The following is a 23,932-nucleotide window of genomic DNA, read 5'->3' on the forward strand; positions in this document are numbered from 1 at the left end:
TGGCCCTCAGTGAGATAAAGATAAATCAGGCAGACAGTGACCCAGGGGCAAGGAGACCCCAGTTCTGTCTGAAATGTCTGCAGAGAGCCTGGTGCCCACCCCCACCTCAGCCCTGGGGAAATGAGAGCCAGGCTCCGGGGGAGGGCAGTTCCCTTTCCTGTGGGCTGAGGATGAGACAATCCCATAACAAGAAGGACCCAGCCTCCGAGCGGCCACACCCTGTGTGTGTCTCTGTCCTGCCAGCACCCAGGGTTCATCCATCTGCAGAGCCCGGGGTCACCAGGAGGAGACGCCATGACCCCCGCCCTCACAGCCCTGCTCTGCCTCGGTGAGATTTCCAGATGGGGAGGGGGAGATCCGAGTCTTGGAGGGACCCCACCCCACACACAAGCCCTGGTCCATCAGGAGTCCTCAAAAGCTAAGGAGGCACCAGGGTGAGGAGGGTCTGCTCAGGCTTCAGGGGCAAATCCTTCACCGGGAACTCTCTTCCAGGGCTGAGTCTGGACACCAGGACCCACGTGCAGGCAGGTGAGTCTGTCCCCAGCTGTCCCAGGTCCCTCCTCCTCACTAGGGACAGGGGCCACACATGGGCAGCTGCGGGAGGAGACCGCAGTGCTGGGTGACTGATGGCGATGACGGGGGGTCCTGGGGCTGGGATCTGGGATCTGAGTATGGGGACGTCTTGGGATGCAGCCTCTGATTTCCTTCCAGAGCCCCTCCCCAAACCCGCCCTCTGGGCTGAGCCTGGCTCTGTGATCATCCAGGGGAGCCCTGTGACCATCTGGTGTCGGGGGACCCTGGAGGCCCAGTGGTACCGTCTGGATAAAGAGGGAATCTCAGATCCCTGGGACACACAGAAACCACTGGAGCCCAAGAACAAGGCCAGATTCTCCATCCCATCCACGACAGAGCACCATGCAGGGAGATATCGCTGTTACTATCACAGCCCTGAAGGCTGGTCAGAGCACAGCGACCCCCTGGAGCTGGTGGTGACAGGTGAGAGGACACTCGGGGTCCCAGCCCCAGGCTCTGCCCTCAGGAAGGGGGTCCGCTCTCAGGGGCGTCTCCCTCTCACAGCCCAGCCCTGGGGATGATGTGGGAGGTGGGCGCCCATTTAACACGGTGCCTCCTTCTCTCCTAGGAGCCTACAGCAAACCCACCCTCTCAGCCCTGCCCAGCCCTGTGGTGGCCTCAGGAGGGAACGTGACCCTCCGATGTGGCTCACCAAAGGGATATCAGCATTTTGTTCTGATTGAGGAAGGAGAACACAGGCTCCCCCGGATCCTGGACTCACAGCAGCTCCACAGTGGGTGGTACCAGGCCCTGTTCCCTGTGGGCCCCGTGATCCCCAGCCACAGGTGGATGTTCAGATGCTATTACTATTATAAGAACACCTCCCAGGTGTGGTCCCACTCCAGTGACCTCCTGGAGATTCTGGCCTCAGGTGAGGGACCACGGCTTCTCTAATGCACTTTCGGGGCAGCTGACAGGCTGCGGGGAGTCTGGCTGGTGACTGACTCTGGAAAGGGCCCAGAGTGATGTGTGGATGGACGGGCTGCAGGCGTGAGGGAGACCCCGTGGGGAGGCTCTGGCATGGGAGGAGGAGCCCTCGGCCACCCTCACCTGGAAGGGGAGGACTCCGGAAGGCACCGGTGTGTTTGCTGTGAGGTCCCGGCTGCCAGGGAAAGGAGGAAAGATCAGGCACAGTGGCCAGGGCTAGGGAGACCCCACTCCTCTGAAATGACTCCAAGACAGCCCCGGGTGAGAAGGAGGCCCCGGGGTCAGAGACTCAGAGTGTGAGAGACAGTGAGACCTGCAGGGCCAGGACAGGAGAAGGAAGGAGCGGGGAGGAACCAGCTCTCTGAGTCCTGGCTCCTCTTTCCCTCCAGGCGTGTCTAGGAAGCCCTCCCTCCTGACCCTGCAGGGTCCTGTCGTGGCCCCTGGAGAGACCCTGACCCTGCAGTGTGGCTCTAACGTTGGCTACGACAGATTTGCTCTGTACAAGGAGGGGGAACGTGACTTCCTCCAGCGCCCTGGCCAGCAGCCCCAGGCTGGGCTCTCCCAGGCCAACTTCACCCTGGGTCCCGTGAGGCGCTCACACGGGGGCCAGTACAGATGCTACGGTGCACACAACCTCTCCTCCGAGTGGTCCGCCCCCAGCGATCCCCAGGACATCCTGATCTCAAGTGAGGAGCCCTGCGGGTTCAGTCAGGGACCCAGGCTCTGCACAGGCCCTGCCGGGGGATCCCAGGTGGTGATGGCCGGGATGAGGGGTGGGGGCACCAAGGAAGGGAGAGACAGATAGAGACAGGGGATGGGGGTGAGGGGGAGACTCAGAGAAAACAGAGACAGAGAGACTGAGGGCCCCAGAGAGAGGCCTGGGGAGGTCTCAGCTCAGATCAAGGTGGGAGCCCCTCACCCATCCTTCTTCTCTCCAGGACAGTTCCATGATGTGGTCTCCATCTTGGTGCAGCCGGGCCCCACGGTGGCCTCAGGAGAGAACGTGACCCTGCTGTGTCAGTCATGGGGGCAGTTCCACACTTTCCTCCTGACCAAGGAGGGGGCAGCCCATCCCCCGCTACATTTGAGATCAGAGCACCCAGCTCCTAAGTACCAGGCTGAATTCCCCATAAGTCCTGTGACCTCAGCCCACGCGGGGACCTACAGGTGCTACGGCTCACGCAGCACCGACCCCCACCTGCTGTCTGTCCCCAGTGACCCCCTGGAGCTCGTGGTCTCAGGTGAGGGCCCTGACCCTGTCCTCTCTGAGATCAAAGGCTCGGCTCCTAGCTCCGGTCCGGCCCCCAGGAGAGCTCTTGGCTGGGATGGACCGAGGGAGGCGGTGAGGGAGGCTTAGCCAGAGGGGACGCAGCCCTCAGAGGGCAGAGGCCAACAGAGCTTCTCCTAGGCATGGCCACCCGTTCTCCTTGCCTGGCATGCAGAAGGTACCAGGTGGGCAAAGAAATGGTTCCAGGGGATCCACTGGGCGGATGCAGGAGAGTGGGAGTAGAAGGGTGCACTCCATGGACAGCCCCAGTCCCTCACCCGCCTCCTGTGCTCCTTCCAGGACCCTCTGGAGGCTCCAGCCCCCCACCCTCAGGGCCACCCTCCACCCCTGGTCACTGAGGCCTCTTGGGGAGCGCGGCCTCCCCCAGGGCAGTCTGAGTCTCCCGAAGGATCCCATTCCCCTCCCCTCAAGGACAGGCTTGTGTCCCAGGGGCTCTGAGGCTGGGCTGGTGAGGAGTGGGGGGTTCAAGGCAGAGGGAGGTGTTGGGGCCCAGCCTAGGGGAAAAGCAGCTGGGTTCATGTGGGGAGCAAGGCAGCCCCAGCCCTCACCTCCCTGTCCTGACCCCAGAGGTCCTGAGGACCAGCCCCTCAACCCCTCAGGGTCAGGCGAGTGACCTCCTGGAGCTCATGGTCTCAGGTGAGGGCCCTGACCCTGTCCTCTCTGAACTCAAAGGCTCAGCTCAGGCTCTGCACCCAGGAGAGCTCTGGGACACTAGAAAACAGGGGAGTGAAGGGTGAGAATTCAGCCCATGGGAGGGTGGAAATAGATGGGGACCTCCCACCCCTGGCTCCCACCCCTGAAGTCCCAGCAGGGTAAAGAGGAGGGAGGGCTGGGAGGAGACGGGGGTGAACCTTGGAGGAGATGAGATTAGACTGAAGGTGGAAGACGGAGGCCCCACCCGCTCCTCTCCTCATGTCTCCACCTCAGAATCAGAGCTCTGGGTCCCAACGCCCAGCAGACGCCCTCCTGGAGGGAGAAGAATTCAGGTGCCACCTGACCCTCACCTTGTCTCCCCTGGCAGCCTCCCCAGCACTCAGCGCACACCTGAGCCTCACAGGGACCCGCACCTGCTCCCGCAGCAGCTCAGGGAATGTGCACAGCCCCTTTTCTGCTCCACTGACCACATTTTTTATTTGGGTTTTTAATCTCGTACTGGCCTTTCTGTCGAAGCTGGTGAAAGTACATTTGCAGCATCGCCTATTTTTTATTCCCACCCAGTTTTGTAACAGCCCTGATCTCACATGCTCCCTGAGTTTTGGTAAACGTCAGGTACAAATGTGGACTTCCCTTGTTCTGGACGTTTGCTATGGAGGGTGTAGGGCTTATCTTTTCAGAAAAAGTCAGGTGACTGGCACTACTCCCTGAAACCCGACAGCACTTTCCAGATCTCAGAGAGAGGGAGAGATGGACAGAGACAGAGACAGAGACATGCTGGGGCCGCCCTTTCCTGGGCAGTTCATCCTGGCCTGTTCTCAATCCACCAAAGCCCCGAAGCTCAGCTCCCCTCCTCCTCTGCCTTCCCCTCCACCCCACAGACAAGCGGTCATTCCTCTCTGAAGAACAGGCTGAGACCTTTCTGGGACCTGCTCTTTCTGGAGCCTCTGATGCTCCCTGTCTGGGTCTCCACGCACCTCCTTCCTGGCTCTTTTTGCTATTGAGGAATCAGCTTCAGTGTCACCTCCAAGTGTGACCTTCACTGATGACACAGCTCAGCCCAGACCTGCCTGCTTCTCATCTACGTCAAGTAATCAACCTACACCGTGCAGCTGAATTCCCTCTCTCTCTCTTTCACCATCTCTGCACATAACATATGTGTGTCACATTGACATCTTATGTGACATTAAAACCTACTTATCTGTATATGTATATAGATAATATACACTCACACATAAATATAGATCTCTACCCATACATCTAAAGCTATCCCTGTGACAGGTAAATTTCCACTGCTGTGGTTTCAGATGTTTGTTCAGAAAGCAGAGAGAGTTTTTAGGGCACACCATATATATAAAATAGATTTCTATTTGTGTTTGTGTTTTTCTGTGTGTGTATCACATTCTACCTGTTGCTGCCTATATGAATAATTAGCTACCTAAAGATTAAATGGAAGGTAAAACCCCAGGGGCAGTGGCTAAGCTGGAGTGAAGAGGAGGCAGCCCCAGACTTTCACCACTTTGTGCTCCTGACATTCACGAGCCCTTGAGGACCAACCCCTCATCCACGCAACCTGGGTCCTCCACTGGTGGATCTGTGAAACTCTCATCCCAGGAGGAATCGGCTTATATGCTCCTGTGTCCCAGGCTGCACAGACAGCACACAGGGCTCAGTGACCTCTGTACTGGGGACCAGTTTCCTTGCAGATCATGACTCTCAGGGTGTAGGAAAACTCTCTCCCAGATGACTCAGGAGCAACGTTTAAATTCATAGAACACAGGAAAACTGAACTAGTTCCAAGAGGAGACTGGAGGGAACCCAGCTCCAGGAGAGGGAGGGTTTATTGAGGAACTCCGTGAAAGCCACATCATGAGGCCTGGAAGAGTAAGAACACAGAACCCAGGGGAGAGGCTGGCTCAGGGCTCTCCCCCTCCATTTTCATTCTCAGGAGCAGCCGACACCCTCAGCCCATCACAAAACAAGTCAGACCCCAAGACTGGTGAGTGAGGAGATGCTCTCAGTTATGGGACTGGCACAGAGGGTCAGGGTCTGTCAACAGGAGATGGGGGGCGTGAGCTGGGTGGGCATCCAGGGGTCCTGGGTGATGTGGATCTGCCCTGACCTCTGAGACCTCTTCTTCTACCATCCCCAGCCTCACACCCACAGGATTACACAGTGGAGAATCTCATCCGCATGGGCATGGCTGGCTTGATTCTGGTGGTCCTCGGGATTCTATTATTTGAGGCTCAGCACAGCCAGAGAAGCCCCCAAGATGCAGCCAGCAGGTGAACAGCAGAGAGGACAATACACCATTCAGAGACATGGAGCCTCGGGGACAGATCTGATGATCCCCGGACGTTCTGGAAGAAAATCTACAGCCTGTGCTTTCTGGACTCTCTGCCGATCATTCCCGAAGAGAGGGATCAATGTTGAGGTATTCATTTCGCATGACGAAAATGACAACATCAAAGTCATAGGTAGTAGGGCTGACTTAGAAATCCAATACATCCGTGGCAGGACTGCAAATTACTTCAATCAATTTGGGGAGAATATCAGAAGTACCTAACTAAAAAGAAGAGACACACAGCTATGAACATAAAGTACAGAACCTAGAGGAAAATGTGTTCATATGGTGAGGTTTCATTCACAACAACATGGACAGGACTAGTGCTCATATTAGACACCAGCCGTCAAGCCCAAAATACATCTAAAACAAAAGAAACTAATGTGGTTCAATTCCACCATGGGATACTACGAGGACATGCAAAGGCACAGACAGAATCGACAAAGAGCAACACAAACCAACCTTCGATCACGAGGTTGAGGAAAGAAACAAGAGTATAAAAAGAAGCCGTGCACGGCTATTTCAGCACATGAAGCTCAAAAGGAGGCAACATTTATTTTGTAGGGAGACAAACTCAAAATAGACCCCATAAATAAAGGAAGTAGATAACTCTATGTAATCCAAAATAGTGGTTACACATCAGGAAATACTGGGAGGTTCTGTTCAACATGGAAACTACAAGGGCCGCCGGACACGGGCACTGGAACGCTGACTTTCCTTTGGTGACCCACAATCCACTTCAAATTATTGGTCAGTAGTACCCTTTTGATTTGATAGAGAATAATCATACATATTTCTTGGGAGCATGTGGTAATCTGATTCATGCATGCAATGTGTAATGATCCAATAAAGGTTCTCAGGACATCCATCACCCCAAACATTTATATATACATATTTGTTTTTTTCAGACCAAGTCTTTCACTGTCGCCCAGGCTGGAGTGCAGGGCGCGATGTTGGCTCAATGCAACCTGTGTCTCCCAGGTTCAAGCAGTTCTCCTCTCGCAGCCTCCCGCATAGCTAGGATTATAGGCGTGCACCAAAACGCCTGGCTAATTTTTGTATTTTTATTGGAGATGGGGTTTCACCATGTTGCCCAGGCTAGTCTCGAAATACTGACCTTAGGTGATCCACCCGCCTAGGCCTCCCAAGGTGCTGGGATTTCAGGCATGAGCCACTGCGCCTGGCCAACATTTATAATTTCTGTGTTGAGAACATTTCAAATCTTCACTTCTAGCTCATGCGGAATATACAATAATTTGTTGCTGACTATGGTCATCCTACTGAGCTTTCAGGCCCTGGAACTTACTCCTTCTCTCCACCTGTATTTCTGCACCCATCCACCAACCTCTCTCCATCCCCCTCCTCCACACTCCCTTGCCAGCCTCTGCTGACCACCATTCTACTCTCTGCCATCATGAGGCCCAGTTTTGTAGCTCCCGCATGAGTGAGAACACGCAGTGTTCCTCTTTCTGGGCCTGGCTTATGTCACCGAACATAATGTCCTCCAGATTCATCTGTGTTGCTGAACATGGTACAATTTCTTTCTTTTTTTGGCTGAATATTATTTCATGGTGTATATAGACCACATGTTCCTTATCCATCCATTCATTGATGGACATAGGTTGATTCCATATCTTGGTTATTGTCAATACTGCAGCAATAAACATGGTGATACAGATGCCTCTTTGCTATACTGATTTTCTTTCTTTTGGAAATATACCCAACTATGTGATTACTGGATGGTGTGGTTGTTCTACTTTCAGTTTCTTGAGGAACCTCCATACTGTTTCCATATTGGCTGCACCAACTTACGTTCCCACCAAGGTACAAAGGTTTCTTCTCTCCACATCCTTGAGAGCATCTGTTAATTTTTGTCTTAGAGATAACAGCCATTTTAACCAGGGAATGGCATATTTCTGTTTTCGTACCTATCTTTATTTGTCAGGCCATTTAGGGAGCTGAGACTGAAGTATGGTAGTGAAAGCCACAGGCTGCACTGGCCACTAAATGGCGAACAAGGTGGCTCTTGATCTGTCAGACCAATGATCTCACAGGTTGACTTTGTGTTTCATTCACAACATGACCCCAACCTGCCTGATGAGCCTCACCTGAGTCCAGGCAGACAATGAGCCACTACCCAAGTAAGAACAGGAAGAGGAAACCCCTTGTGCAGTACTACGTGACATGCAATTGACATTTTTAAGTGGCCATATAACTTTCTGATCTCATTATGTTGAAACCACCTGAACTGGGACGGAGGACACCAACATGGCCTTGGGGTTATTTCAGAGATGAGTTTCAACCCAATCAGGTGGTGGTTTACGGGGATCACACAGGGCTTGGTTATTCCAGAGATGAGGTTCCACCCAACCAGGTGGCGTTTTAGGGATCACACAGGACTGGGTTCCAAATGTGACAATGCTCCATGTGCCTTGTCACCTCCTGGACTCCTCTGAAGTGGAACTCACAGAAAGGCATTTGTGTGCAGCTGCTGTTCATTCCGGATTCCATTCCTAAACGGGAACTTACATGATGCTTGACCCTGAAGAACAGAACTGGCTGAAAAAGAATTCAGGAATTAAATCCCATTTATAATAGCCACAAACATTGAAAGACCTACTAATAAATTTAACCGACAAGGTAAAAACCTCTACAAACAAAATTATAAAGCTCTGATAAAAAAAATTAAAGAGGACAGGAAAAAACTGGAAAGATACCTCCTGTTCATACATTCAAATAAAAAATATTTATTAAAAGGATCATAGTACCCAGAGCAATCTACAGATTCATTGTAATTCCTGTCAACATACCAGTGTCATTCTTCACCAAAATATTAAAAAATTCTACAATTCATATAGAGCCATAAAACACCCAAAACAGCCAACACAATTTAGAGAAAAAAAGAACAAAGTTGGAGACATCACACTACCTGACTTCAAAAAACACTACAAAGCTATAGCAACCAAAACAGCAAGGCACTGGCTTAAAAACAAACACATTGACAATGGAATAGAGCAAAGAACCTAGGAATAAATCCAGAAATTACAGCCAACTAATTATCAACAAACATACCAAGAACATATATTGGGGAAAGGACAGTCTATTCAATAGATGCTTCTGGCATAACTGGATATCCATATGCAGAGAAACAAAACGCAACCTCTGTCTCTCATGATATACAAAATCTACTCAAGATGGAATAAAACCTGAAGACAGACCTGAAACTATGAAACTATAGAAGAAAACACAGAGGAAGCGCTTCAAGACATTGGTCTAAGCAAACATTCTATCAATAAAACCTTAAAAGCATAGGAAACAAAAGCAAAAATAGACAAATGGGTATATCAAACTAAAAGGCTTCTGCAGAGCTCAGGAAACAACCAACAGTGTCATGACCTACAGAAGCAGGGAGAAACATTTGTTACCTATTCCTCTAACAAGGATTTGATCATCAGAATATATGAGGAACTCAAACAGCTCAGAGGTTTTGATGAAGAAATGAAGAGAAGGTGCTGCCACGTAGAGAAATAAAGAAGTCAGAAAGAGGAAGTTTGGGAGAAACAAACCACACTTTCCAGGTACTGGGAGGTTCTGCTTCTCTCTCTGACTCAGTTAACTGTCTTAAACACACCTCCTTCCGTCTCCTTCCCCCATGGGGTCACTGCTCCTGTGATGGCCCTGTTGATTCCTCTTGTCAACCAAGTCACAGAATGGAAGAGTTTTCATTTCCTCAGCATCTTCCTCTTCACACACGATGAACAAATCCACACCATTCTATCCCAGAGCGCTTCTTATCATTGTCTCCTGTCCAACACTACAGTCCAAGCTTAGGCAGTTTCCTCAGTTAAGATTTCATGGATTGTGGCAGCATAACTCCAATCCCTGCCTCCATCTCTGGGCTGGTTTCCCATTAACACTGCGGAAGCCCCCATTCTCTGCAATGAGGCACAGCGACACACCAGACACCCACTCCAGCCTGGCCCCTGGAGGATTTGAATTGAGATTGGAACTCTGTAGAGTTGCCCAGGAACGTGGTTTCACACATCCTCCTGTAGGAAATCCATAACCACTATCACCAAGTGGTCCTTTCCAGCATTTCGGGGTGTAGGGGATGCTGGTTGGTCCCTGCAGTGGCAGATCATGTGACAACAACTCTATGGAGATCTTATGAAGAACCTACGGAGATCCTATGAAGATCTCATGGAGGCCCTGTGGAGAACCTATGGAGGTCCTGTGGATGTCTTATGGAGATCCTATGGAGGTCCCGTGGAGGTCCTATTGAGATTCTATGGAGGTCCTGTGGAGGTCCTATGGAGAAACTATGGAGGTCCTATGAAAGTCCTATGAAGATCCTATGGAGGTCACATGGAGGTCCTATTGAGATTCTGTGGAGGTCCTGTGGAGATCCTATGGAGAACCTATGGAGGTCCCATGGAGGTCTTATGGAGATTCTATGGAGGTCCTGTAGAGGTCCCATGGAGATTCTATGGAGGTCCTGTGGAAGTCCTATGGAGAACCTATGGAGGTCCTATTAAAATCCTATGGAGGTCCCATGGAGGTCCCATTGAGATTCTACGGAGGTCCTGTGGAGGTCCCCTGGAGATTCTATAGAGGTCTTGCAGATCCTATGGAGATTCTAGCACTTTTCCATGCATTAGCTTAGGAAATAGGCTTGGAGTTTCAGGATAGGAAGTCTAAGGCCAGCACTGTTTTCTGAAGAAACTCAAAGTCAATAGTTTCATGTTCCTGAAGCCCAAATCTTATATGGCTGCTAGGGACACATAAGCATCTTCTTCACATACGATGAACAAACTTCACACACTTCTTCACACACTTCTTCCTCAGTAAGGCACAGAGACACGGGCAGAAAGAAAGCCAGTCAAGGAAAACAAAGCCTATGACTGGCAGCCAGCGAGGCAGACACACTTACAACACACACACACACACACACACACACAATCAGTAAGGATCCTACAGATAAAACAGAGATGAAGACAGATGCCAGCAGACTTGCAGAATACTCCTCAGTACAAAGAAAAAAAATACTTTATTCCTGCCCTGTACATAGTGTAAGCATGTCTGGTGCTCTGCAATCAAAAACTCTTTTCTCTCCAGATGTCTACAAGAAACTTTCCCTCTCAGCCCAGCTGTGCACCCTAGGGAGTAAGTTTGGAGAGAACGTGACCTTGTTCTGCAACTCTGGAAGCTCATTTGACCTGTGCCTTCTAACCAGGAAGGGGAGGCCCCTGGACACTGGCTCACTGGGGTGCAGAGACACAGTGGGGCATTCAGGCCAGCTTCCCTCTGGGTCTTGGGACTGGTGATGGGACCTGTAGATGCTGCGGCTCTCTGTCGATGGCTCTGCCTGTGAGTGGTGTCCTGAGTGACCCACTGCACCTGTTACGGGAAGAGCATGCCCTGCAAAACACCAAATCATGGAGCCATGTCTAGGGGACAGTCAGATGGAGACATGGGAGTTTGAGGGATCCTGGATGCCCAAGACCATGGGAATCCACCTCCTGCATCAGCATGACCCAGATATGAGACATGGAGTCAAAGGAGATCATTTTGGACCTTTAAGATTGGACTGCCCTGCTAGATCTGGGGCTACCACATACCCTGTTTTTGTTTAGCCTTTGTTTTGGCCAAATTCTTCCATTTGGAACACCTGTATTTACCCAATACCTCTACCCCTATTGTATCTAGGAAGTAACTAACTTGCTTTTAGTTTTACAGGCTCATAGGCGGAAGGGACGTGCTTTGACTTGCAATTCACCTGCCTCAGCCTCCCAAAGTGCTGGGATTACAGGTGAGGGCCCCGCCTTGATAGTTTACATTTTGATTATGCATCCACCAACTGCTAAACACTGGGGTTGTTTTCCCTATTTACCTATTGTGAAAAACGACACAAGACACACTTTATATTATTCCATTTATATGAAATATCCAGAGTATGCAAATCCATAGAAACAGAAGGTGTGTTCCTGATTCTTAAGCTGAGGGATGAGGACAATTTGGATGACGACTTGGGGGCTTTCTTTCTCGGGTCATGGAAATGATCTGGAATTAGATAGAGGTGGTGATTGCGCCAAAAAACACTGATTTCTACACCTTAAAATGGTGCGAATTCTATCCCATAAGTAAATAAACAAACACATACTTAATCTATATCCAGGTCTCTGCCCAGGGTTTGGGAAGCTGGAGAGTTTCGCCACAGCCCTAACAGAGAGGAAAACTCAGTTCAGCTCCATCGTGGAAGCTTCTCCTGAGACCATCAGAAACCTGAGCTCTAGGAGCAGCTGAGTAACCTAAATGCCAAGGAGGGGGGCGCATCATGACTGGTTCCACGGAGACAGTCATAAGGGTGGGAGGCTGCTGTACACACTGAGCGGAGTACATCAGCTAACAGTGAATGCGGGGAGCCAATGTTTTCTGCTTCCCCAGAGATCGAGACACATCTGGGGACCTAAGACAGAGGGGCACTGTGCACTCACCCGCAAGTTCTTTCCCATGGGTCTCAACTGAGCATTCACAAGACTGATTGGGAGCAAGATGGAGACCTCACATTGGTGATCAGACAGAAAGAGCTTCCACTGTGCATGGCCTGAAATCTCATTTCCCACCCAGGTGCTTCTCTCACATGGAGGAAAAGACATAAGCCATTGGAAGAGGCTCAGATAATTCTGCCCACCTCAGATCCCAGGTAATGACTCATTGTGCCTGGAAGAAGGTGGATCATAAAATCCCTCTACCCTAGGAGGAGTGCAGAGAACAATCCTGGACCGTGATCTTAGACAAATACCATTAGAGATATGCACATTTGGAATAGGGACAGAAAACCCCTCCCCACCAAACAAATCTACCCAGTAGAATGCAGCTGCCATGAGGAGCGGGGACAGAAACATAGAGACAGCCCCACCCTCAAGGCCCAGGCACACAGAAACTGCCCGAGACTGAGGCTGGAGGAGGACAGGAGAAACGTCTGCTCTCGACCAGGAGCCTCTCCTGAGAAGCAAGCAGCAGCACCCACAGCTGGTGTTAGGGGACCTAAGGATCCGCTGATGACTTGGTTAATGCGGTGAGCTTCAGCCGGCTCTGTTTCAGCAGTCCCAGTGCATGCTGGAGGGTCCATGAGTGTCACTGCCATGGAGCAAGAAAAAAAGGACCTGCTGCCAGGCGCAGTGACTCACACCTGTAATCGCAGCACTTTGGGAGGCCAAGGTGGGCGGATTACCTGAGGTCAGGAGTTCAAGACCAACCTGGCCAATATGGGCGAAATCCCCTCCCTACTGAAAATACAAAAATTTGGCCGGGCACGGTGGCTCAAGCCTGTAATCCCAGCACTTTGGGAGGCCGAGACGGGCGGATCACGAGGTCAGGAGATGAAGACCATCCTGGCTAACATGGTGAAACCCCGTCTCTACTAAAAAAATACAAAAAACTAGCCGGGCGTGGTGGCGGGCGCCTGTAGTCGCAGCTGCTCGGGAGGCTGAGGCAGGAGAATGGCGTAAACCCGGGAGGCGGAGCTTGCAGTGAGCTGAGATCCGGCCACTGCACTCCAGCCTGGGCGACAGAGCGAGACTCCGTCTCAAAAAAAAAAAAGAAAATACAAAAATTAGCCAGGTGTGGTGGAAGGTGCCCGTAATCCCAGCTATTCGGGAGGCTGAGGCAGGAGAATCAGGGACAGAGGTTGTAGTGAGCCAAGATCGCGCCACTGCACTCCTGCGTGGGTGACAGAGTGAAATTCTGTCTCAAAAAAAAATTTAAAAAGAATCAAAGAAAAAAAGGACATGCATGGAACCAACACCAGCGACTCCCCCTCACCAAGGACCAAGTAGCCACCACTGTCGCTGACAGTCTCACCTGTGACCAGCAGAGTGTTCACCTTTGAGTGGACCAGCGAGTCATCTGGTGGCCGCTTGACGACATGACGTATATTCAACCAGGAGGGGGCAGCAAATCCTCCTGACCAGGATGGATGCTGGCGCTGAGATGGGTTCCTCTGAGCTCATTGCGGCCCTCCGCCAGGAAGCAGAGTCTCCCACCTGTTAAATGGAGCATCTCATGACTTAATCTCAGATCGAGGGACCTACATGCACATGAAATCAGTGGGGCAATGAGAACAGGGCCACGTGATATCCTGGGGATGACCTGAGATAGGATGCATGCCATATAGTGGTTGGGTGCTGCTGCGGCTGACAGAGCATCAGAATGGCCTCTTATAGTAGATGCAAGAAACAGTTTGTGGATGAGACTCTGCACTTTAGGTGCTCTCTGATGGTGTAATAGACATAGATACAAAACAGAGATATAGATAGCTGTAGATAATATGCATATTCGTATGAATGAACACTAAATGATGCTATGTCTTTTTCTTCTAACATATTCGTTCTTATTTATTTTTCTATAATGGGCTCTGCAAATGAAAATGCTATGTATTTTCAGAGGTAGAGCACGTGGGCTGGGAAAGGAAAGGAGCGCATCATCAACAGCCCCCATCCCCACTCTTCCAGGTGACCCACTGGGGAGATAAGCACATCCTGGGCCTGCACTTTTAGGTGATTTGGAGTTAGATGATCTGCCTGGTGGAAAAGTACCACCAGGGAAGAAAATAAGGGTTACCCGATGCCAAAAGTGATCACTTTGCCCTTTCCCTTTTCTTCTATTTTTTTTTTTTTCGCTAACTTTAAAATGTTTATGTTTTTTAAAAAATAGTTGCTTGGTATACAGCTTTACAAAGTTTTTAATGTTTCTTTGGCAATGGAATATAAAGGAATTTTACAACTATATAAAAAAGTTACGTGTGCCTGAGAAACAGTATTTACCGTGTGTACATAGTTGACTGACAAAATTCTCTACCATCCAGCACCCTAATTAATTGACGAAATAAGCTACTTCATATGACAAGATTCCCCAAAAGAGAGGAGGAGAAAGACACACACGCACACACCCTCCTTGGCTCAGAACACAGTATCACAGCCCTACCTGCAGACAACCTGCAATTACCACATACAATTCAGTGATTTAAAAAAACAAAACAAAACTTTCGGTGATGAAACAATACTTATAAGTCCCACTGAATTACTGCTTTAGTTTAACTATACAGAAGAAATTACTCAACCTTCTGCTATTCCAAATATAGTTGATCCTCATGTCTTAAGATAAGCCTTCCTCCCCCAAAAACTGACTGCATTTTATCTCTGAAATTAAACGGAAAAACAAACAAAAACAAAAACCCAGTGCTGGTGGCAAACGTACAGCGAATTCACTTCTTCATTCTTCTCAAAGACTGAAATCAATTTCCGGGACCACGAAGAGCTAGAAATTCACCTATTTTCAGAGATTTGTTTGTAGACTATGCAGCAGCTTTGTTGTCTTTCTTTCAGAAAGCAGTACCATCAATTCAGACCTTTTCGGGGCCAAAAGCTGTGTTTTTCCTATATTCAAAATCTGCAAACTCCCGGTCCCCAGAATCTGCTCTGAATCCACCACGGTGAATCCACCGTGGTCAAGGTACCACCTCTGCCACCACCAGGCCCTCTGCCTCTGTATCCTCCACGGCCACGGTTTGGACAAAGTGGGATTCCAAATGTTTCAGCATTTAATCTTCCTTCAGCCCAGGTTGGTCTCTGTTCTCTATCCTCATCACAAAAAATATTATCAAAGAAGGATTTAGTTTGGTCATAAGAGCAATTAGATCCAGGTGGATCTTCTTCATCGGCACGTCCGTCACTGTTTTGGGTATCAACTCCTGAGTCTCCTTTATCTTCACCATTTCCAGGCTTCTCCCGTTTCTCAAGTTTATCTTCTTTTAATGTATTATGAAACTCTCTGCCAATCTCTTCCTTGTTGAATTGTGCATTTGGACTTTTAAAGTCAAAGTCTTTCTCAAGTTTCATTGGCCCATCTTCCCCTGCCACCCCGACGACCCCTACGCCCTCTCCTTGGTGCTGAAGGAGCACCTAGAGCTACTTGTCTCTTGTTATCATTTCTGAGTTGCTCATTTTCTGGCCTTGGAACGTGCTTCAGCTCACCTGTGCCCCTGATTCTCTATTGCTTTTTGGCTGGTAGATGGCACAGGCCTGGTTGACACAGGACTCCTTCTCCCAACAGGTGCTGGAGCAGGTAAGCAGGCCCAGGCGGTCTGCACTGCTTGTTCCATGGTTGGGCTTTTTCTCAAAGGGTCGAACTGAGCGCTTGTAGGACCCTGAGATAATTGTGTTTTTAAGAGATCTTCTATCCTGTGTAAAGGGAGAACCAACCGCACTACTTTGGGGCAAGGTACCACTGTTTGATATTTCTGTTTCAGAGATCAAAGAGCTTCCAGCAACACCAACAGCACCAAACTGCTGCCCCACTAAGGAACTTGGACTGAACTGGCTGGATGTGGGCATCCTGCCCAAAGGCCCATAAGAACCCACGGACTGGAGTGAAGAAGTCAATGAGCCTAGTGAGAACTGCACCATAGCTGGGTCTTGAGGCAAAGAACACCGTGGTTTTGGTGGCTCGCAAACTGAGGTCTTTCAAGTCACTCCCACGGAATACAATGGATTCAAAGACTCCATCTTGTGGCGGTATTGGACCATCTGGCGGTCTGTCTTCTGGACCAAAGGATCGAACTTTGGCGAGGGCTGCGGGGGAGTGTTCGGTGTCATGGTGTAGAGGATGCCCTCGTAGTGGATCGCCACCTTGGACTGAGGCTGATGATTGCTGACGTCAAGGGTGCCGCCGCGGCTCCTGGCCGCTGGCAGAGAAGCAGCAGATCCCACGCCACTGCAGCCCGCTCCTCCTTCGCTTCAGACCCAACATGGCGGCGGCGCCGCCCCCGCACGCCGCCCCCTCCCTTGCTTCACACCCAACATGGCGGCGACGCCGCCCCCGCACGCCGCCCCCTCCCTCGCTTCACACCCAACATGGCGGCGGCGCCCGCACCGCGCAGCTTCCCCAGCCTCCTGCCCTCAAGCCCCTTTGCCCTTTTTTTTCTTCCGCTCACTGCAACCTCTGCTTCCCGGATTCAAGTGATTCTCCTGCCTCCACCTCCAGAGTAGCTGGGATTACAGGCGTGTGCCAGGATGCCCGGCTTATTTGTTGTTGTTGTTTCTGAGGAGAGAGAAGGTTTCACCATGTTGGCCAGGCCGGTCTCAAGTGATCCACCCTCCTCGGCCTCCCAAAGTGCTGAGATTACAGGCGTGCGCCACCGCACCCGGCCAACTGTACCCTGTTCTTTTTGTTTTATTTATCACAGTAGAACAGCCGGTAGGAAGAATTACGGGCAGCGTAGATCACTCACTGGGCACTGATGGAGGCTCCGCAGTGGACACAACCATGATGGGTGTCGTGGGTTGCCTTGTAACCCCAAAAGGACGTGTTGGCGCCTAACCCTTACCTGTGAGTGTGAACTCATGCAGAAACAGGGTCTTTAGAGATGTGATTAGGTAAATTAAAGATGCAGTCATGCTGGATGAGGACAGGATCTGAATCCAGTATCACTCATGTCCTAGTAAGACAAGGACGAGACAAGACGCGCAGGGAAGACTGCCATGTGGAGACGGATTTATATTTACCATCAAAGCTGAATCATTAGGGGCCGTTACACATTGAAATATGTTTCTGTTCTCTTCTCATATTAGAACTCCTAGAATAGTAAATAGAAATAAATATATTGGCCGGGCACATTGGCCCATGCCTGAAATCCCAGCAGTTTGGGAGGCTGGGGCGGGGGGGGGGAGGGGGGGGGGGATCACTTGAGGCCAGGAGTTCGAGATTGGTATGGTCAACGTGGCAAAACCTCGTCTGTACTACAAATACAAAAATTAGCCAGGCATGGTGGCAGGAGCCTGTAATCCTAGCTACCCAGAAGGCTGAGGCGGGAGATTCGCTTGAAACCCGGAGGCGAAGGTTGCAGTGAGCCGAAATCACGCCACTGCACGCCAGCTTGGGCAACATAGGAGTGCAGATATCTCTTTGATAGACTGATTTTCTTTCTTTTGAGTGTATGCCTGGCAGTGGGATTACTGGATCATAAGGTACCTCTAGCTTTAGTTTTTTTGTTTTGTTTTGTTTCGTTTTGTTTGTTTGTTTTTTTGAGACGGAGTCTCACTCTGTCGCCCAAGCTGGAGTGCAGTGGCCAGATCTCAGCGCACTGCAAGCTCCGCCTCCCGGGTTCATGCCATTCTCCTGCCTCAGTCTCCCGAGTAGCTGGGACTACAGGCGCCCGCCACCTCGCCTGGCTAGTTTTTTGTATTTTTCAGTAGAGACGGGGTTTCACCATTTTAGCCAGGATGGTCTCGATCTCCTGACCTTGTGATCCGCCCGCCTCGGCCTCCCAAAGTGCTGGGATTACAGGCTTGAGCCACCGCGTCCAGCCTAGCTTTAGTTTTTTAAGGAACCTCCAAACTGTTCTCCATAGTGATTGTATTAATCTAGGTTCCCACCAACAGCATACAAGGGTTCCCTGTTCTCCGCATTCTCGCTAGTATTTGTTATTGCCTGTCTTTTGGATATAAGCCATTTTACTTCTTTGGTTAAGTCAATTCCTAGGTATTTAATTTTATGTCTGGATATTATAAATGGGATGAGTTTTTTTTCTTTTTCAGGTTGTTGACTGTTGACATATAGAACTACTTCTGATTTCTTCTTTTTTTTTTTTTTTTTTTTGATGGAGTCTTGCTCTGTTGCCCAGGCTGGAGTGCAGTGGCATGATCTTGGCTCACTGCAACCTCTGCCCCCCGGGTTCAAGCAATTCTCCTGCCTCAGCCTCCCAAGTAGCTGGGATTACAGGTGCCCACCACTGTGCCTGGCTACTTTTTATATTTTTAGTAGAGACGGGGTTTTACCATCTTGGCCAGGCTGGTCTTGAACTCCTGACCTCATGATCCACCTGCCTCAGCCTCCCAAAGTGCTGGGATTACAGGCGTGACCACTGTTCCTGGCTAGAAATGCTTCTGATTTCTAAATGTTGATTTTGTATTTTGTAACCTGACTGAATTTGTTTATCAGTTCTAATAGTTTTCTTGTGAGGTCTTTAGATATTTCCAAAGATAAGATCGTATCATCTGCAAACAAGGATAATTTGATTTCTTCTTTCCCAATTTGGATGCCCCTTATGTCTTTCTCTTGTCTGATTGCTCTAGCTAGGACTTCCAGTGCTATGTTGAGTAACAGTGGTGACAGTGGGCATCTTTGTCACGTTCCAGATCTAAGAAGAAAGGCTTTCAGTTTTTCCCCATTCTGCATAATACTAGCTGTGGGTCTGTCATATATGGCTTTTATTATGTTGAGGTATATTTCAACTATCCCCAGTTTTTTAAGGGTTTTTATCATAAGAGATGTTGAAATTTACTAAGTGCTTTTTCAGCATCAATTGAAAGGATCATATGGTTTTTACCTTTCATTCTGTTGTTATGATGTATTACATTAATTGATTTGCGTATGTTGAACGATCCTTGCACCCCAGGGATTAAATCCCACCTGATCATGTTGAATGATATTTCTCATATATTGTTGAATTTGGTTTGCTAGTATTTTGTTGAGGATTTTTGCATCAATATTCATCAGAGACCTTGCCTGTAGTTTTGTTGTTTTGATGTGCCTTTTTGTACTTTTAGTATTAGGGTGATATGGCCTTGTAGAATGAGTTTGGAAGTATTCCCTCTTCTATTGCTCAGAATAGTTTGAGTAGCATTGATTTTATTTATTCTATAAATGTTTTGTAGAATTCAGCAGTGAAGCCATCAGGTCCCAGGCTTTTCTTTACTGGGAGACTTTTCATTACAGCTTCCATCTCGTTACTTCTTATTGGTCTCTTCAGATTTCTTCCCAGTTCAATCATGGTAGGTTATGTGTGTCTAGGAATTTGTTCATTTCCTCTAGATTTTCCATGTTGTTATTACTTTCTCAAATATTGGTAGAAATCAACAGTGTACCCATTCAGGCCAGATTTCCCTATGGAAAGATTTCTGAGTGTAGGTTGAATTTCTTTCTTTCTTTTTTTTTTTTTTTTTTTTTTTGACGGAGTCTCCCTCTGTCACCTAGGCTAGAATTCAGTGGTGTGATCTCAGCTCACTGCAACCTCCGCATCTCGGGTTCAAATGGTTCTCTTGCCTTACCCTCTTGAGTAGCTGGGATTACAGGCATGTGCCACCTCGCCTGGCTAATTTTTGTATTTTTAGTAGAGGCAGGATTTCACCATGTTAGCCAGATTGGTCTTGAATTCCTGACCTCAGGTGATCTGCCCACCTCAGCCTCCCAAAGTGCTGGAATTAAAGGCGTGAGCCACCGCACTCAGCCAGTTGAATTTCTTCAGTAAAAATAGGAAATGTTACACTATATATTTGTTCTTGAGTAAATTTTGGTAGTTTGTTTACTTCAAGATATTTTCTATTAAATGTTAGTTGTAAAACATCTTAGCATAGATTTCTAGTTTTGCTTCACTAGTCCTTTTATGTCTGTAGGACCGGTAGCAGAGCTTCTTTCCATCTTGATTTGGTAATTGCTGTGCTCTCTCGCTGTCTCACTGTCTTACTTTACATCATACAAATGTTCATGTTATAATTTCACTGACATTTTCTCGTTAATGCTCTGTCAATTTAATGTTGTGTGATTCTATAACCCATGAATATTTGTTTTTGTTTTTGCAGTGGAGTCTTTCTCACCCAGACTGGAGTGCAGTGGCACAATCTCGGCTCACTGCAACTTCCACTTCCCAGGTTCAAGTGAATCTCCTGTCTCAGCCTCGCGAGTCATTGAAAATACAGCTGCATGCCACCACACCCAGCTAATTTTTGCATTTTCAGTAGAGACAGGGTTTCACCATGCTGGCCAGGCTGGTCTCAAAGTCCTGACCTCAAATGATCCACCTGCCTCAGCCTCCCAAAGTGCTGGGATTACAGGCATGAGCCACCACACCTGGCCTATAACCCATGAATATTTAGAATGTTATTTGTTCCCAAAGTATTGTTTTTTCTCTAAATGTCTTCTTATTGTTGTTGGCTGCTAATTTAATTGAACTTCTTTTTTTTTTTTTTTTTTTTTTTTTTTTTTTTTTTTTTTTGAAGCGGAGTCTCGCTCTGTCGCCCGGACTGGAGTGCAGTGGCCGGATCTCAGCTCACTGCAAGCTCCGCCTCCCGGGTTTCCGCCATTCTCCTGCCTCAGCCTCCCGAGTAGCTGGGACTACAGGCGCCCGCCACCTCGCCGGCTAGTTTTTGTATTTTTAGTAGAGACGGGGTTTCACTGTGTTAGCCAGGATGGTCTCGATCTCCTGACCTCGTGATCCGCCCGTCTCGGCCTCCCAAAGTGCTGGGATTACAGGCTTGAGCCACCGCGCCCGGCCTAATTGAACTTCTAATCAAGAAACGTTACCTGTAGTAACAATTTGGATGCTTACTTTGTTGTCTAAAAATGATAGATATGGCCGGGCACAGTGGCTCACGCCTGTAATCCCACCACTTTGGGAAGCTAAGGTGGGCGGATGACAAAGTCGGGAGATTGAGACCATCCGGCCAACTTGGTGAAACCCCGTCTCTACTAAAAATACAAAAAAAATAGCTGGGTGTGGTGGGGCGTGCCTGTAATCCTAGCTACTTGGGAGGCTGAGGCAGGAGAATCGCTTGAACCCAGAAGGCGGAGATTGCAGTAACCCGAGATCGCGCCAGTGGGCTCCAGCCTGGCAACAGAGCTAGACTTCATTTCCAAAAAAAAAAAAAGATAGATATTTCTGATCAATATGTTTTCATAAGTAAGTATTCCTGGCCTTGCACAGTGGCTCACACCAGTAATCCCAACACTTTGGAAGGCCAGGGTAGCCAGATCCCGTGAGACCACGAGTTTGAGACCAGCCTGGGCAACATAGCGAAACCTCGTCTCTACAAAAAATACATATTAAAAAAATTTAGCCGGTCAAGGTGGCATGATCCTGTAGTCCCAGCTACTCGGGAGATGGTTGTGGGAGAATCACCTAGGCCTGGGGAGGTCAAGGCTGCAGTGAGCTGGGATAGTGCCATTGTATTTCAGATGGAGCAACAGAGAGAGACCTTGTTTCAAAAAGAAATACATAAAGAAATACGCCTTCCCACTTTGTTGCTATATGTATATTCCAGAAATGTTTCTATACAAATTTACATAATACAGAAACAATCGAAACATCATATATGAGCATCAGATTGAACATTCGTGCCATTCAACTCTCACAAATATTTTGTTCACTTAATCTACCAAAGTCTGATCAATATTTCTTCAAATCCTCCATTGTGTGTCAATTGATGCTTGGTAAATTGTAAATTTTAAGGACATGTGGTTGGTTGAGTGAAAGTGTGTAACTTTCTCTTCTTCACAGACTGTTGATTTGAAAGTATAAAATATCAACTGTTTTTCTTTTCAAAGGCTGTTTGTGTTAGTATTGGTTTGCTATTACTGCCATAACGAATTACTACATATTGAACAGCTTCAGCAACACAAACTCGTTATCTCACAGTTCTGAATATCAGAATTCTGAAGAGGTCTTTTAGGACAAAATCGAGGCCATAACGTGGCTGCATTCCTTTCTGGAGGCTCCAGAGACGCAAATCCATTTCCTTGCTCTTTCAGATTCTTAGAAGAAATGTATATACTTGTATATACACAGATTACAGATGGATCTATGCTTATTAGCTTTTCATATGTACTGTTGACTTCTTTTATTCACAGTAGCATCTCATCTTCTCCATTTGGGATTCGTTATTCCACTCCCTGATTTACATCATTAGTATTGCTTGCAGAAAGAGCCCAGATGCAAACGTATCTGCAGCCTTGCAGCTCCAGCGATGCCTGGCTCTTTCTCTCTCTCTCTCTCTCTCTCTCTCTGTCTCCCTCTCCCTCTGTCTGTCTGTCTCAATATCTCTCTCTCTTTCTCTGTCTCTCCATCTCTCTCTGTCTCAATCTCTCTCTGTCTTTGTTGTTATCGTGGTACTTGATAAAAGGACACTGAAAACGCCCTCCTTATTCCTAAGACCACCACCTGACCTGACGACTCATAAATGTCCCGAGTCTCCTTGTGTTTTAGGGTTTATTTACAGCTGACTCTGAAACTTAGTCCTTTAATAATAACGAGGCCAGGTTGCAGTGAGCCAAGATCGCGCCATTGCACTCCAGCCTGGACAACAAGAGCGAAATTCCATCTCAAAAACCAATCATAATCATCATAATAATAAATAATACTTATAATAGTAATAACTAGGCCCAGCACAGAACTCTCTCCGCACAACTGAACCCTTGTGGTTGTTTCTCCTGTATCTTCTGGGGCTGCTGTTTGCTTTTTCGAACTCCAGTCCCGATGAGCTTGTCATTCATTCAAGGGTCATTTACATTTTCTCTGATAGTTTTAGGATTATTTTAAATTGATGCCTCATGTTTTTCACTTTGCTATGATCGAGAGATTAAATTTACTTATAAACTGATGTTTTCTCTTCAGTTCTATAAAAATTTCAACCATTAGCTCTTCATGCATTTTGTGAACATCCTTCTTCCTTCTTTCTGAAACCGTGACAGACGCATTCTTTCTTCTCATTCCACTTCCTGTATATATTAATATTTTCTATTTAATTTCTGTTCTTTCCATGAAACACTATGGAAAATTTAATGAACATTTTATCCTAATGTATATATTTACTATTTCAGCTGTCTTGTCCTGGATTAAATTATGTTTTTGATTTTGTTATGTTTGCATAGTAGGTATATACGGCTAGTAAATTACTTTGTTTTTTTTTTTTTTGAGACACAGTTTCGCTTTTTTTTTTTTTTTTTTTTTTGAGACGGAGTCTTGCTCTGTCGCCCAGGCTGGAATGCAGTGCTGCAATCTCGGCTCACTGCAAGCTCCGCCTCCCAGGTTCACACCATTCTCCTGCCTCAGCCTCCGGAGTAGCTGGTACTACAGGCACCTGCCATGACGCCCGGCTAATTTTTGTATTTTTAGTAGAGACAGGGTTTCACTGTGTTAGCCAGGATGGTCTCTATCTCCTGACCTCGTGATCCACCCGCCTCAACCTCCCAAAGTGCTGGAATTACAGGTGTGAGCACGGTGTGAGCACAGTGCCTGGCCGACAGTTTCACTCTTGTCCCAGCTGAAGTGCTTTGGTGTGATCTCAGCACACTGCAGCCTCCACCTCCCAGGT

At 48.3% G+C, this 23,932-nt stretch overlaps 1 protein-coding gene and 1 pseudogene across 1 annotated transcript; one reads left to right on the forward strand and one right to left on the reverse strand.

Annotated features, from left to right (window-relative positions):
• Nucleotides 1–617: 617 nt before the first annotated feature.
• Nucleotides 618–6,655, forward strand: LOC117093669 (leukocyte immunoglobulin-like receptor subfamily A member 6). Its single transcript, XM_033229118.1, is given in 7 exon segments — nt 618–996; nt 1,142–1,444; nt 1,890–2,186; nt 2,439–2,741; nt 5,391–5,441; nt 5,595–5,702; nt 5,705–6,655. Coding segments are annotated over 7 exon segments (1,515 nt in total). The 5' UTR covers nt 618–626; the 3' UTR covers nt 5,788–6,655.
• Nucleotides 5,251–17,113, reverse strand: LOC117091356 (annotated as a pseudogene).
• Nucleotides 17,114–23,932: the final 6,819 nt, after the last annotated feature.

The sequence above is a fragment of the Trachypithecus francoisi genome, unplaced genomic scaffold (assembly GCF_009764315.1).
Source record: "Trachypithecus francoisi isolate TF-2019V2 unplaced genomic scaffold, Tfra_2.0 Lachesis_group12, whole genome shotgun sequence".
NCBI classification, from domain to species: domain Eukaryota; kingdom Metazoa; phylum Chordata; class Mammalia; order Primates; family Cercopithecidae; genus Trachypithecus; species Trachypithecus francoisi.